At 52.9% G+C, this 15,744-nt stretch overlaps 1 protein-coding gene across 3 annotated transcripts; it reads left to right on the forward strand.

Annotated features, from left to right (window-relative positions):
- Positions 1-6,107: 6,107 nt before the first annotated feature.
- Positions 6,108-15,591, forward strand: RNPS1 (RNA binding protein with serine rich domain 1). 3 transcript variants are annotated; one of them, XM_067706955.1, is made up of 8 exons: positions 6,108-6,254; positions 9,656-9,811; positions 10,472-10,663; positions 10,853-10,955; positions 11,259-11,412; positions 13,339-13,458; positions 13,919-14,060; positions 14,658-15,591. In XM_067706955.1, coding segments are annotated over exons 1-8 (969 nt in total). In that variant the 5' UTR covers positions 6,108-6,252; the 3' UTR covers positions 14,758-15,591. The 3 variants fall into 3 exon arrangements, with proteins under 3 accessions (XP_067563056.1, XP_067563053.1, XP_067563054.1); XM_067706952.1 differs by lacking the exon at positions 6,108-6,254 and adding an exon at positions 9,286-9,426; XM_067706953.1 differs by lacking the exons at positions 6,108-6,254; positions 13,339-13,458 and adding an exon at positions 9,286-9,426.
- The last annotated feature ends 153 nt before the right edge of the window (positions 15,592-15,744 follow it).

Genomic DNA, 15,744 nt, shown 5'->3' on the forward strand with positions numbered 1-15,744 from the left:
GGAGAGGTGGGTTTGTTGACGGGAGATGAGGTGGAGAGACTGGCAGGATGGAAGCAGGGGCTGTCGTGATCGGAAACCCCTTTTGGAAGACAAGTCAGCAGCCGTGGAGAGGATGATGGAGTCACAGCCAAGGCTGCAGCAGTGGGGACAAAATGAGAGGCATACGGCAGTCAGGGGAGAGGAGCCCATGACTGTATCCACGCGTGGAGCTTGGGCAGTTGCAGGAGAGACAGTTAGGAAGGACCCCAGGAGCAGCAGACAGGTGCCGCTGTTAGGGTCCACGCAGCACCCCCAGGTCATCTGCAGGTCTGCTGGAAACCCACCATTGGGCCCAAGTGTCCTCAAAGAGCCAGGACTGGGGCCTTAGATGCCCGCAGCCCTGGTGGTTTGGTTTGAGCTGTGGCACCTCCAAGCCCAGGGGCAGGGCAGGACCCACCAGCTCCCTAACAGGAGAGTCGGCCTACCCACACCCCGCCACCTCCTGCTCCATGCCTATTCCACTTTACTCAGATCTCCAGGCCCAGATGGTCCCTAGAGATGCTGGCCCCAAACAGCTGCCACATCTGCCAGGGCCAAGGTCCTGCCTTCCCTGCCCTGCACAGTCTGGTCCGGGGCTCCGGAGGTCTAGAGACCACATCAGGGCTGAGAGCGAGGCCTGTGGAAAAGTCCTGCCGGGCCCCACGGTGGCTCAACTGAGACAGTCAGTGGACACATGGGCTGTCCTACAGCCTGACAGCTGCACCCAGAACCGAGGGCCCTGAGGAAGGAGGAGGGCAGCCTTGTGGGGAGGAGGGGAGCACCTCCTCTGCCTTCACCATGGGAAAGGGCTGCCGGGCAGCAGGTTACAGGAACAGCTCCTGTGGAACAAAGACTCTGCAGTGGCCTTACTGCACACATCAGAAAACTACACCGCGGTGGTTTACAAAAGACAAGAGTTTATTTCTCTGCCAAGTACGAATTCCAGAGAAGGCAATCTAGGCATTCCATTACCAGGGTCAAGGTCTCAGGGAGCCAGACTCCATCTGCCTGCTCCATCCAGGTGCAGGCCTCCCTCCTCAAGGTCACCTTTCAGGGCCAAGGTGCCAGCGAGACTTCCAGATGGAGTGAGCAGGAAACAGGGTGAGGAGCGGGAGGGCACAGCTGGCCGTCAACGTGGTTTTGCGTCTTTGTCATCATCCAGAATGCAGACACATGGCTGCACCAGACGAGGGCGCTAGGACATGCAGTCTTATATTTACCCGGGCACCCCCCCCCCCCGCAAGAAAAACCCCAATACCAGGACACAACTGCAGTCTCAACCGTGATTGTAGAAGGCAGGCTGGCTTCCTCAAGAAATTGGTCCCCCCATGCATGCCTTCCTTGTCCACCTTAGCTAGTGAGACCCCACTTCAGCCAGGAAGACCTGGGTATGGCCGCTCTGTGGCCCTACCCCAGGGTCCATTTCCCCATCCACCACCCTGCCAACAGAGTGCCCTAGCCCTTTGGCTGCAGGGGCTCAGAAAAGCAAAACAAACTGGACAGTTTCTTTCTGGGAAAATTCCAATCCCAGATCTTTAGCCTAGAACTTGAGGGGAAGCCAAGGTCACCCAAGTCCCTGGGACCCCTGACCCAGTCTCACAAAGCAGCAGGCAAGAGTGAGGCAGAGAGCCCAGCAAAATGGAGGAGTGAGCCAAGGCCAGCACCTGGAGGGCAGGCTGGAAGGAAGGTCCGGGGGTGGCCACAAACCGTCTGGGGATGACCACACCCACCAGGTGGAGGAGGAGCTGGCCCTGTCTGCCTGGCCTGGACTCACACACCCCCAGCCCGGCTTGAACTCAGGCCATTCCTTGAACACAGAGGCGATGACGGCCCATGCCCCAGGGGAGTCAAATTGACACCTGTGGGGCCAGAGCCTGGGAATGAGGGGGAAAGGTTTCCAAAAGGCTAGCCTGGGGCTAGACTGCCAGCCAGGGCAGCCGATTCCTGCTGCTCCATCTGAGTGACACCTGCGCCAGCTGCTGTTCAGCTCACCTCCGGGTACCAGTGCAATGCTCATGGCATAAGCTAGCAAGGCCCTGTAGGACCCTCACTCCCACACAGATCTGTCAGTGTGAAGGTGAGCACCACCCATGCTCATCCAGACCCTGCTGGCTGTGCTAAGGGCCAGAGCCATACCTGCAGACAGGGACACTCCTGGGTAGACAACCTGGGCCCACCTGGGTCCAGAGGGGCTAAACACCCACTCCATCAAGGAAAAGACCCACAGGGGTTCCATGAGGTACCTCCAACACCAAAGTCAGGGTTAGGCTGCTCACCCAAGCCCACAGCTGAGGCCAGCAGGCCGAGTGTGCAACATCACCCCTCCAGACACAAGGCCCCATTCCCTGAACCTTAGCTCAGGTCTGACCCCAAACCCTGGAATGTGCAAGCTCCTGCAGCCCCTCTCCCATCCCCACTGGAGGGCAGGGCACCCTAAGGGGGTTTCAGGGTAAAGGTGGGCCTGGAGACTGCTTGAGAAAGGGCACCAAGACGGCAGTCCAGGTCCCCACAGGCCCCCCAGGAGAGACAGCCAGGAGGCAGCACAGCACTGGGCCCTGGAGTCTCATGCACACATGATGGGCACACGTGGCCTGGGCTTCAAGCAGGCTGGAAGAGGGGCTGAAGCTGGGGGTCGGGCCCAGGGAGCGGGGGCCCTGCCTTCCTTCTTCAACACACAGGGCCGCCCAGGCCCCGCTCCTGGGGCCCGGCCCACACCCCAAAGATGCCAGCATTAGATGCCTCCAAGGTCGGAGAAGCCCCAAATCCACTGGCTGCGGAGGCCAGAGTAGGCATGGGGCAGGCCTGAGCAGCTCACCCAGAACCCAGCACACCTGCTCCCCTTCTCTGGCCGGGCCCCTCCCTGTCCCCTGTGACAGCCCCAAGGTGGGCAGCTCAGATATCACTATCCTTGACCTCCTTAGGGCAGAAATGGACATGGGGTTTAGGGCATGAAAACCAGCACAAGCTCCCAAGCCCACCGCTCAGCAGCCCTAGGCCCTGTAGCCCCTCCAGCGGGCAGCCTGTTCTGCCCATGGGGCCCCAGGATCTGACGCCCCCACACCTTGGAGACGCAGAGCCAGGGAGGCCTCACCACAACTCCAGACCCTCATTGGCTGGCTGGCCCTTTCATATCCAGCCTGACCACCCAGAAGGACAGGCCAGTGCCTCCTCCTGGGTGCCTCCTTCTGGGCTCCTTCAGGGGCTGCAGGCATTCACCCCCACAGACAGAAGCCAGGCCTCTTGACCTACCCCTCTTCTGATGCCTCCTCCAGGGTCACCTAGACATCACAACTGCCTTGACCCCACCCAAACCCCTTTCTTCCACTTGGCCAGACCATGCCTGCCCTTGGCACAGAGCCTGTCAGCAATGGGTAGAAGTGCTTCCTTGACATGGTTTGCAAGTAGATGCAATGCCTGCTCAAAGCTCCTGTGTGGCCCACTGTGACCTCCAACACAACCCAGGCCATCCCTGGCCCTTTCAGTGTGCCAGGTTACTAGCCTCCAACGGCAGGCACTGCGGAGGCCTCCAGGCCCATAGAGAATAAAGGCAGGGGGATATTCTGCCTTGATGTGGGTATATTCTCAAACTGAGTGCAGCCCCACATCGTCAGCAGGTGGCCCTCGGCCCTGGGGGAAACGGAGGGGGGCTCAAGACACTGGCCAGAGCCCACAGGATGCTTGTGGTGTAAAGCTCCAGGCCTGGGGCTTGTTTGCCCAGTGCCCTGTCCCAAGGAGCCCTGCCCCACCCCCTCCATCAAACCTGGGCCAAAGACCTCCTGAGGTCCCCGAAGACCACAGCTCCCTGGCCCTCAATTCCCATGGTCTCAGCAGGTTAGCACTGGGGGTTGGGAGGAGAGAAACCCAGGACTCCTGGAAGGCTGGGGTCGGGGGCCCTCCAGAGTTTTATTTTCTCATGTTCCTTCCAAACACATTCTGCTGATTCTCAAAATGGCAAAAGCCAAGATGCTCAAATATTAAAGCTCAACAGCTGATAACACACGATAATAAAATCAATAATATTTAGAAACAAATTTGATTAAATTCATAAATGAATAAATCATGCTTTTAAATTTAATACGAAATGTGTTAAAATTTATATGCGTGCCAAATTCTACTACTTTAGAGCGTTAACAACAACAAAAAAACTGAAGGGGGGACTTCCCTGGTGGTCCAGTGTTTAAGACTCCATGCTTCCACTGCAGGGGGCACGGGTTCGATTCCTGGTCAGGGAACTAAGGATCCTGCATGCTGTGTGGCAGCAGCCAAAAAACCAAAACCAGAAGGGGCTATCCGCCCAGCTGGCTGTGTCCCCATCCTCCTTTTGCCACAGTGGGGATCATGGGCTTGCCCCACCCCCACCTAGGGTGTCACTGTGTCCCTGGGCAAAGGCTCTGGATTTGGGGCCTTTCAGGCACACATTGACGTGGCCCTGAATATGTGGGGCTCCAATGTGCTGCCGTGGCCTCCTCACAGACTTCTGTGTGCTGCAGGCCTGGCTCATCAAGGCCACACCATCCCCAACACCGACCCTCTGGGTCTCTTCACTGATGCACGGCCAGGGATACCCTTCTGTTCCACTTATGCCTCCATTAGTGGCCATGGCAGATGTGACAGTGATGCAGAGATAAAGGCCCCCTCCTCCCCAAATCTAAATGCAAAGGGAGAACCAGACCCACACTGACTCTGCCTGCCAACCCCCACCCCCAGGAGTGTGTTGGTGCCTAGGCAGAGAGGATTCAAAAGGCAGGCTGCTCCTCCAGGACTCTCTTTTGTCCCCAACTTCTCAGACACTCCTCGGCCCAGGGTGAGGTGTTAGGGGCACACTTGACACCCTGGACAGGGCCAGAGGAACTGGATGAAGGAAAGGAGTCACTATCCACTGGCTGGGAAAACCACATGGAGCAGAAAGCAATGACCTGCAGACTACAAACATAGGTATACCCATCCATCGGGGCCACTAAGGCTCATCCTGGACTCTCCTGTCCTTTCCCCTGACATTTCATCCATCTCCAAGCCTCACTGGTTCCTCCCCCCCCCCCCAAATCAGCACCTTGGATCTGTTCCCCTCTCTTCCTTGGGACACCCACCTGTTCACACGGCGTCTGGGACGGGGATGCACCTTCCCTGCCCCCAACTAACAGTCACGCAGTTTTGACTGCTTACCAGGCACAGCGCGGGAGGAAGAGGGACATAGCGGTAAACAAACCTGCAAGCCCTGATGCACTCAGCGCCGGTTTTACTCCGACAGCCTCCTGACTGGTCCTGGGCCTCTAACCCTCACCCTCCTGCCTTCGCCAGAAGGCTCTGACAGTGCCTCCCCGCCTGCACCGTCCACCGGCCAGGGGATGACGCCATGGCGCCGTATATTGCACATCTTCCCCGTTCTGTCCAACGCTAAACTCCACCTTCCTAGCCGCGGCTTCTTCCAGCGAGCCTCCGCGCATTCGCACCAGCTGTTCCCTCTGCCGGGCGCGCCCTTCCACTCGGGTCTCAGCTGCAGTGACACCTCCTCGGAAGCGCCTCCCTTTCTGCACATTATCTTCTACCCTGCAGTTTGCTGCCCGTGCGTTCTGGCTGCACAACCCCGTCTAGCCCACCAGGCCGAATTCCGCCGGCGCAGAAGCTGAGTCTACACGGTAACCCCTCACACCACTAGTGGTAATCGCAAGAACCCATCCCCGCAATGGGCCCGGCCCGCTGAGCCGCCTCTGCCATGCGGGTCCCCACGGCCTGCCGCCAAAGGCCGCAGCACCTGCACACCCCTCCCCTAACCCCGCCGCCCGGCCTCTCCCAGCGCGAAGCTGCGGGGTCTGGAGACAAACGCCTAGGCAAGCCGGGAGGCACGCCGCGAGCCCGGTGCGCACGCGCACGGATAGGGGCGGGGCCACGGCCCCCTTAACCCGCTCCGCGCCGGCCCGCGAGCTACCCACACAGCGCAGTCCTCCCAGCCCCAGAGAGCTGCCAGCTTGCCGACCCCATGAGGGGTGCAGCTAGCCCGGGACAGCCCCAGTCGCCCCTCCAGAGAGGGAGACAGAGTATAAGCGCCCCGACTCCTCTCTCCCCAAAAAGGCCTTGGCCCTTTAACCCTCTCCTCGCTCGCACTCATTGGCTGAGGCGGTCTACGTCATCGCTGCGCGCCGGACGAGGGTGCCTTCCCGCTCCCTAATCCTGACGCCAGAGCGGCGCCCGCGTCAGAGGCTGAGGAGAGCGAGCGGAGGTCGTGGCGGCGGGAAGATGTAAGTAGGGGGAATCCGACCCCATCCAAGCTTCAGGGGCCGCCCGCCAGGCTCGGCGGGGCGCATCGTGGAGCCGGCCTGCTCCCCGGCCACGTGGTGACAACGGCGGCCTAGCGGCGCGGTACAGTGTTTGAGAATAAAGAGTGTGGCCCGGGGCGGGCTGAGTGGGAGGCGCCGAGGCCGCGGCCCGGAAGTGGTCGGGGCCGCGGCGGGCGGAAGGGCGCCCTCGCTTCGTCCGCTCTGCGGCGGGCCCCCTGAGGCCCCCGGAATTCGGAGCAGCCGGGAGCTCGGCCTCCGCCCTCGGGGCCTTCTCGCCGGGCTGGAGACCCAGGCCCGCAACGCCGGGCCCTACCCTGGAAGTGCTCGCGGCCCGGCGCCTGGACTGGGGAGTTGTGAGTGAACGCGGACGGTGGGCGGCGAGATCGCGTGTGGGGCCGGTGCCGGTGGGTGCGGAGTTGCTTTGTGGGATGCCCTGGGTGACCGACTGACCCTCCCTTCGAAGCCGTTAATTCAAACATCGACTCCACGAACGTCTGCCGGGTTCCTGTGTGCCGTTCTCGGTGCTAGTCCTTGGGGATAGGCCCCTAACGTCTTGGAGCTCAGTTTGACGGGTAACCCCAGGAGGGAGGATACGGGAAGGTTAAAATCGATGGAGGAGAGGCATGGCTTTTTCTCTTTGTTATTTCGCATGAATTGTGCCTAAAATGTACTTTTAAATGGGGAAGGTGCTCTGAAGATGTGAGCTGAAACGCCATCTACTCGAGATTTAACTAATTGTTCTCTCCTCTCTGGCTGTTGGACGCGCACCTTTCCGGAGGATGGGGGAGGTAATCAAGGTCCTGTGCTGTTACCTGAACTTGTGTAAACAGAGAACCTCAACCTTTGCTTTCTAGTACTCAGGCCACGCCCAGCAAAGCGTTCACTTACTCTGTGGTTCTTAATTTTTAGTGTTTTAAGAATAACCGGTGGTGCTTGTTTTCACAAAGCACATTAGGGCAGATCTTTAGGACGGCGGTGGGGTCCAGGAATCTGCATTCTGGGACAGTTAAACAATAAGGTAGCCATTGGCCACACGTGGCTATTGAGTACTTGAAATATACCTAGTTCAAATTGAGGTGTTTCAAAGACTTAGTATGGGGAGGTGTAGATGTTTTATTAATGAATTTGTATACTGATTGGTGAAAAGATAATACTTGGTGTGTAGCATGTCAAATAAATATATTACTAATAGTTAACTTAACTGTTAACCAAGATTTTTTGTAATGCAGCTACTAGAAAATTTTAGAGTACTCTTGTAGCTGGCACTCTTTCTATTGGACAGTGCTGCTCTTGGTGACCCTAATAGGGGCAATCCAGGGACCCCTGTTGAGCATTCAGAGACTGTGTGTGACTTTAGAGTCAAGAATTTATGTGGGAGAAGAGCCTCCAGAGCCTCTCTTCTAACATTAGCTACCGTTTATTGAGCCTTAACTAGGTGCCAAATTAACTCCTTTATGGGTTAATTTGGTTTATGTCCCTGATAACTATGAGGTGTAGGAACTGTCTGTGTCACTGTACTGCTGATGAGAACTTGAGGCTCAGAAAGGTTAAGTGATTTGTCCAAGGTCACACAACAGAGCTTTGAATCAAACCCAGGCAGGCTGACTCCAGACTCTTAACCATTGAATTATACTCACTGATTGTCCAAGGACACTAACCTTATCCAATGTTGCCTGCTGGGTGTCTATAGTACCTTATTATTTTAAAACAAAACATCTTTAAAAATTTTATAGTCCTGGAAAAGAGCAGCAAAAGTGACATTCTCTTTTGTACTTCACTTGCATGTCCAAAGCTGGGTACTCTTTTCTTCAGTCAGAATGTTTATCCAGCATTTTGGCAGCACTATTCACGTGGAAACAGGATCCCGATTGGTGTGCCGTGTCCAAGTTACTTACAGGAAGGTGAGCTAGAGGTAGTTGAGGCTGACATCCCGAGATCTTTGCTTGCAACTCAAGCAGATTGTACAAAACCTCAGTGGAAATACTAAAGACAACAGTCCTGAGGAAACAGGGCACATAATTAATTGTTTGTTCTTGAGTAATATTTACTATTGCTTGTTCACTGAGTACATGGCAGTCCAGGCACTTGGCTAAACCCTTACATGTGGTACCTCATCCAATTCCAATGTCTACTTTTTTCCCTCCAACATTTTATTTTTGAAAAAATGTGAACATACAGAAAAGCTGAAAAAATTTTGTGCAGTGAATAGCCACGTCACCACCACCTAGATTCTACATGATACATTTCTGTTAACATTTGCTTTATTTATATCTAGCCACCCATCAATCTTATTTTTTCTTGCATTTCAAAGTAAGTTGCAGACTTTGGTATACTTCCCCCCCTAACTCATATGCATATCATTAACATTAGTCAGTGTTTACAATGACTATTCTTCAACGGCTTATTTTACTGCTTTTTAAGTGTTCATGGGGAACATTTCATTTGTTTGTGTTTGGGTATTAAATGTTTTGATGCCGGTACCAGTCACTTTTGAAATGGTTTTTGCTTCCAGTCATATCATATATTCAATGTATCCTACAAAGATTACAGCAATGAAACAAGAAATCTAATCCTATCAGTTGGGTTTTTCTCTGTTCTGCATGCAAATGTGGTGCTGTAGTATTTCTAAAGGACTGTGGAGGGCTCATCATCAAACTTAAGAATGAAAAATGGGTATTGTACCGCCTGTAAAATAACAGGACACCACCATCCACACCGTTCCTTAAGAAAAAGACAAGCTGAGGTGATGGTTCTACCTGTGCCTCCTGTGGGGGCGGGATTCCCCCCCTGAGGAAACAGTGCTCATCCCCCGTGTGTTCCTGGCTTTGTGGATGCTTGCTGCTTACTGTGTTCCTTGCTGCCTTCTCCTGTGCTCAGCTTTTGATTGCAAAGTAGATATGTTGCCTTGCCAATTTACTCTGTAAATCCTTTTATCTTGTTATTAGGCTGCACTTTGGCGTAAATTGCAATCGATTAGGGATCGTTTCTCAGACTCAAGTTAGAAGTGAGAGTTCAGATAAGTGAGGCCGCCATTGCTGCTTTGAACACCTCAGAAGGGGAGAATGGATTTATCAGGAGTGAAAAAGAAGAGCTTGCTAGGAGTCAAAGAAAATAATAAAAAGTCCAGCACTAGGTAATCCTTCTGTTAGATTTTTCTAGTGCTACTTTGGGGGTGCTCATTGCTAGGGACCCTCAGAAAGGGGAAAATTGGAAATGTCTTGAATTTTACAGTGAAAGTGTCCTAAGCCACAGATATTTTGCCCTGTGATTGCCTGGGATTTGTGTAGCCCTTTGGGGTTGTGCTGTTGTTTCAGGGTTCATTCAAAGGGGCATGTAATCTCATACTCTTCCTCACTATCCAGGGCTCCTTCTCCTACCAAACGCAAAGACCGCTCTGATGAGAAGTCCAAGGATCGCTCTAAAGATAAGGGGGCCACCAAGGAGTCAAGCGAGAAGGATCGTGGCAGGGATAAAACTCGAAAGAGACGCAGCGCTTCCAGTGGTAGCAGCAGCACCAGGTGGGGCTGACGGGTTAGAGCATTGCCAGGGCCTCGCATCCACAGCCGTGTCCCTCTTCCTTCCCGAAGAGCCTGCAGAGTGCTCTGTCTTCTTATAAAGGAACACACTCAGATTTTTAATAGAGACTCTAATTTATGGCAAACTGGTTTGGGGTTTGCTCTCATTATATACAGAGGATGGTGTTGGGATTCTTTCTTTTCTGGAGATGTTAAGGAATGGGACATCTTGGGGTATGCTTTTCTGTCAAGTGCTTTTGATTTGGAGTTGTGCTTGGATTGCCCTAGCCTGGAGCTTCCTTTTCCTTCTGTTGAAAACCAGCCTGTGTTAGTCAGTAGCTGCCTTCCAAGCTGAGTTAGTGGCTCTGACTTGCCAGGCTCCTCCTTTACCTCCCAGTAGGCAAGGCTTCTGTGTAGGTTGGAAGCAGCTCATTCTTCCTTCCCTATCACTGCACAATATGTATGCTGTTTTCTGTCCCTACCAAGGGCTTTGGCTTAGGGCAGGGATCGGAGGATGTCAGTGTTTGCCCCGCTGGGGAAAGCAGTGGGTTTTGAAAATACGAGGCCAGCGGTTCATCTTGGGAGCATGTGCAGGCTTGCCTGTTCAGTGAAGAAATGCTGCTCCCACCACTTGTCTGTGACCCCCTCCCTCTTGCCCCTCAGGTCTCGGTCCAGCTCTACCTCCAGCTCAGGCTCCAGCACCAGCACAGGCTCCAGCAGCGGATCCAGCTCATCTTCAGCATCAAGCCGCTCAGGAAGTTCCAGCACATCCCGCAGCTCCAGCTCCAGCAGCTCCTCTGGCTCACCGAGTCCTTCTCGGCGCAGACATGACAACAGGCGGCGTTCCCGCTCGAAGTGAGCTCCCTTCCAGCACCACTTCTCCACCCGGGAGTAATTGGCTTGAGGGCTCTCCCCGAAAACCTGTGAATTACCTGCGGACCTAAATTAACAAACGGGGGGCTGTAAAGTCACCGTAGTTATTATAAAAATAGACCAAAAAAGGAGTTTTACTGTCTTAATAGGATTTTTTGTTTTTTCAATCAGATCCAAACCACCCAAAAGAGATGAAAAGGAAAGGAAAAGGCGGAGCCCTTCCCCTAAACCCACCAAAGTGCACATTGGAAGGCTCACCAGGAATGTGACCAAGGTGAGGAATCCTGTTTCTGTCCAGTGGACAGTGGGGTGTGTCTGTTTTGCAAATTTTCAAAGTGGAAAGCTGGAGAAGCAAGCCTCTGCCAGAAGGTGAACTTAGAATGTAGCATTTCGGAGGGCTGACTTGGTGGTGCATGACCAAGTAGAGCACTGGTTAATTCATTTTAATGGAATATATTATATGTATGTGTTTAGATTTACCCCCAGGTGCCAAGGTTGTAGTCATTGTGTAGTGGGTTCTCTGACTCTTACACAAGTGATTAGTGGGTGAGCATTAGTGACTCTTCTTTCTCCCTAGGATCATATCATGGAGATATTCTCCACCTATGGGAAAATTAAAATGATTGACATGCCTGTAGAAAGGATGCACCCCCATCTGTCTAAAGGCTATGCATATGTGGAGTTTGAGAATCCAGATGAGGCCGAGAAGGCGCTGAAGCACATGGACGGAGGTGAGTTAAGCCCTGCCAGCTCCCCTCTGAACCCCTGTTTCTTTGTCCCCTGTCCACGACCAGCTACCCACCACGCATAGTGTGTTTAAAACCAACTTTCATCCTGGCTGCATGTAAGAATCTCCCTGGAGCTCTTTCAAGATTCCAGTTCTTACTCAGTGGGTGGGTGTTTACCAAAAACATGTTTTGTGGAGCATGGTTCTTGAAAAAAAATTCATCAAATATGAATATCAATCAAAGTTTAAGGATCAAATGAACGGTTCCCCCCCCCCAAGGAGTATATTATGAATATAACGAAGCATCATTTTTATATGGAAATGTTTTCTTTAATCCTCTCTGAGTCATTCTCTCTCTCTCTCCCTCTCTCTCTCCCTCTCTCTCCCTCTCCCTCTCTCTCCCTCTCTCCCTCCCTCTCTCTCTTTTTATTTGGCTGCATTGGGTCTTCGTTGCTGTGCACGGGCTTCTCATTGCGTTGGCTTCTCTTGTTGCGGAGCACGGGCTCAGTAGTGGTGACTCGCAGGCTCTAGAGCGCAGGCTCAGTAGTTGTGGCACATGGGCTTAGTTGCTCTGCGGCATGTGGGATCTTCCTGGACCAAGGCTCAAACCCATGTCCCCTGCATTGGCAGGTGGATTCTTAACCACTGCGCTGCTAGGGAAGTCCTGAATCATTTTGTCTTTTGCTAACATTTCAGCATTTTTAGGATAACTTCGCTGAATTCACAAATTTTACCCATTTCCCATAGCCACTTTTTATTCGGTAGAATGATTTGTCAACCTTTGAACGCTTGTGAATAGCTTCAAATTTCGAATAGTCTGCATTTGAAGGAATATGGGATTTGTCTGTGCCCCAGTTCACTGCTGCTGTACTCTAGGCAGCTGGAGCTGAGCCGGGACTGCCCACAGCACTGTGTGGGCTGCCAGGCCAAGTGGGAAGGAGATTCTGAACCCCTTAAAATCTTGACATCCTTGGAGGCCCTCTTATACATTTGATAAATAGCTTCACAGGTCTTTGGCCCTTGAGCTCTGGTAGAGTTTGTATACTACAAAATTTTCCTTGGTACTGAGGTACAACTCTTTCAATCTACTTAAATCCCTCTGGAGTGTTTTATGAGTTAAGCATAAACTATGATCCATCCCTCTGCACACTTCAGCTCTTGGCTTTGTTGAGTCACACCTTTGTTTTAGAGACTGTTGATCTTGTGTATTTGATAGAGTCTGAGCACTTGCTAAAAATTTGGGAGACTTGGGCACGTTCAGGATGTGTGTGATTATAAATATTCCACGTTTTCTTAAGATTCTGGTAGGACTTTCCTGTGTGTATTGTGCTGTGCACCACTGAATGGAACAGCTCCACACTCTCTCCAGAAAGAAAGCGGGGGGGGGGGCTTTGCCTTTACTGGTAGCTAGCCAGAGGATGACTTTGCCTCTGTTGTTACATAGTCAGTGCCTGTGAAATCCCTGACTTGGACTGGCTTTTGGCCATAGGCCAGGGCCACCTTAAGCCGTGTTTACTTAAATTGAGCCTTTCAAGTATGTTGCGAACATAGGTCCAAATTCCTGAGTCACCTTAATACCTCAGAAGTTCCCTTGAAAGTAGGAGCTGAGAAGATAGAAGACCCTCCACTCTTTGGGGGTACACGGGCTGTGCTTGGTCCCCTGAGCAGTCCCTGGACTGGATCCGGGTGCCTTATCCCCTGGGATTCTTGGGTCTGTGCCTCAGTGTCCTTTGCTCTTTCTTTCCCTGAGGTCCTGCAGTTTCCTTGTGCCTCCATTCTGAGCTGCCTCCCCTTGCCGTTCTACGATTTCATTCACACGTGGTTTTAGTACTTGCTGCACGTGGACTCACCTCCCTGAAGCACTTTTTTCAAACTCTTTAGACAGACTTGACAACTCCTGAACATCCTTTCATTTTGTTCCCCACCCCAGAAGTCCCTTCTTCCTCTCGGGCCCCAGCTCTCAGGAGATCACAGATCATCCAAAACCCTGGTGCTGATCATCCTTCACCCCACCCCTGGGCTTGCTCACCTGATCCATCACCAAGCTCCGGTGATTATACCTCCCCGTTATCCCTTGAGTTCTTATGTTTCACCCCCATCTCAGTCCTGCCAAAGCCCCCTGCCAGGTCTCCTCACTGCAGTGCCCCCTTCACATTGCTCTTAAGAAGGAAGTTCAAGTGCAACACCACCTTCCAGCTCAGGGCGGGAGCATAGCTCTTCCCCTCACTTAGCAAATTCCAGGCTGTTCTTTAGGTGTTGACTTGGATGGTGCTTCCCGTGGAAGGCTATCCCAATGCACTAAGATTAGGTTCCCTGCTTCCTGGTAGTTTTCTTTATGAAACCTCCAATAACAGTAATTATGAGGTTCTTTCTGTGACCAGAGTAGTTTGTCCTTGTCCCCCCAGGCTCCTCTCTGTCTCACTCACCATGGTATGCCCATAGCTGGCATTGGGCCTGGCCCAGGGTAGGTGCTTGTTAGATATTTTGTGACTTTATCCTTTTTTCAACAGGACAAATCGATGGCCAGGAGATCACTGCCACTGCTGTGCTGGCCCCCTGGCCTCGGCCACCCCCCAGGCGATTCAGCCCTCCCAGGAGAATGCTGCCACCACCTCCCATGTGGCGCAGGTCACCCCCACGGATGAGGAGAAGGTGAATCACTTCGGGGTCTCACAGGGGACTGGTTACGGCCAGTTTCCGTTTATCTTATTTACAAACATAAAGTTAGGATGATGACTTTGGGACTTTGTCCAGCCCTGCCTGTCCTCTGTGCCTCATGATGGGGGTGGGAAAGCAGCATTGGCATAGGCAGTCTTCAGAGCTCATCGTGTTCTTTCCAGCTGGGGAAAGGAAGAGCTGCCTGATTGAGGGACCCTCGGGAGGTGTGACCCCTCCCCTCCCTCCATGAGAAAACCGGAAGGGTCAGAGGAGTAGGGGAGAGGCTAACAACACCCTTGGCAGAGGCCAGTGTCAGGCTGTCCTCTGCTAGCGGTGTCAAGGTGCACTTTGCACAGCCCTCGAAGAAGAGAGTGCCTGGGGTCATGCCCTTGGTCTCCAGAACATTTGTGTGTCTCCCAAGGGTTCTGCGTCAGGGACATCCAAAGGGAGCTGTCCTGACTGGAGTGTTGGAGTGTGAAGCTGTGTAGAATTGTTCCCGAAAGAAGGCAGCTTTACCCCTGTGATTCCAGATGCGGAGCTGCTCCCGGGGCGTGGGTTTCGTGTCTGATGTGGTTTCTCCTCTTCCCACAGGTCACGTTCCCCTCGGCGCAGGTCCCCCGTGCGCCGGCGATCCCGCTCCCCTGGCCGCCGCCGCCACAGGAGCCGCTCCAGCTCCAACTCCTCTCGATAAGCAGGGCCACCGAAGCTCTGCCCTGTGACTTGTATACCATCCAACTCACTTTTGTCACTTTTCTAGCAGAAGGAGGATCGGTAGGAAAGAAATCCCTCACTCAGGGGCAGGCTTCGAAGGTGAAGGCAGTAATTGCTACATTTCCCCTGGCGGCAGAGTTCCGGCTGCAGGAGTGTTGTTGGTTTGGGGTCGTGCTTATAATGATGCCCTCCAGTTTTCTGGCTAGAAAGCTTCCACATTTCTAGTTCCTGAGAGTCAGTTTAGTGGCAAAGCCAGCAGGGATGAGCAGGGGGCTCCAGGCGGTGGTACAGCCCCAGCCTGGGAGCATGTTTTCCCATTCCACAGATGACGTGGGGTCCATCTGGTGGGCTGGTCGTGCCCTAACCTGTTGGCCTGCAGGGTCCCACAGGAAAGGGTGTGCTTTTACGCAGCTGCCATTCCTGTTAGCCTGGCCCTGCTCCCCTGCTTGAGTCCTCTTCTGACCTCTAGGGCCAAATACCCAAAATGGTTCTTTTCACGTGTACTCATGTGCGTGCACACACACACACACACAGACAAACCCATGTCTCCCTTTCTCTCTGAAACTTGTAAGTTGAGAGCCAGCTCTGTCCGGTCATCACAGAACCCCCCGTTGTGTTGGTATTCATGGTGGTCGTGCAGGTTACTTTGGCAACGTGTACATTGCTTTTTTGGCTTTTATTGTACAGTCAGTACTATACATTTTCTGTTTTGAGTTTTGTAACTTTGTAGCATTTTAGATAATATTGTATTTGTACTTTGTCGTGTAGAGAAAAGAATTGTGTTGAATAAACCTAGGATTAGAGTGTAGCTCGAGTGTTGGGTTCGCTGCCTCCTTCCTGTCCCTTGGCCCCAAAGGCAGCTTCAGTTGTGAGGTAATTAAACATGATTGTCTAAAAAATGTTTTGGTTTCATTCCCAAAGTCACAGCTCCAAAACCTCTCAACCAGAAAAACACTGGAAGTGTTTA

This window comes from Pseudorca crassidens, chromosome 15 (assembly GCF_039906515.1).
Source record: "Pseudorca crassidens isolate mPseCra1 chromosome 15, mPseCra1.hap1, whole genome shotgun sequence".
Taxonomy (NCBI): Eukaryota; Metazoa; Chordata; class Mammalia; order Artiodactyla; family Delphinidae; genus Pseudorca; species Pseudorca crassidens.

Coding starts and splice junctions, on each gene's coding strand:
- RNPS1 (XM_067706952.1), top strand. CDS start 9,356: ATGGATTTATCAGGAGTGAAAAAGAAGAGCTTGCTAGGAGTCAAAGAA. Junction 10,956..11,258: donor TCACCAGGAATGTGACCAAG/GTGAGGAATCCT, acceptor CTTTCTCCCTAG/GATCATATCATGGAGATATT. Junction 14,061..14,657: donor CCCCCACGGATGAGGAGAAG/GTGAATCACTTC, acceptor CTCTTCCCACAG/GTCACGTTCCCCTCGGCGCA.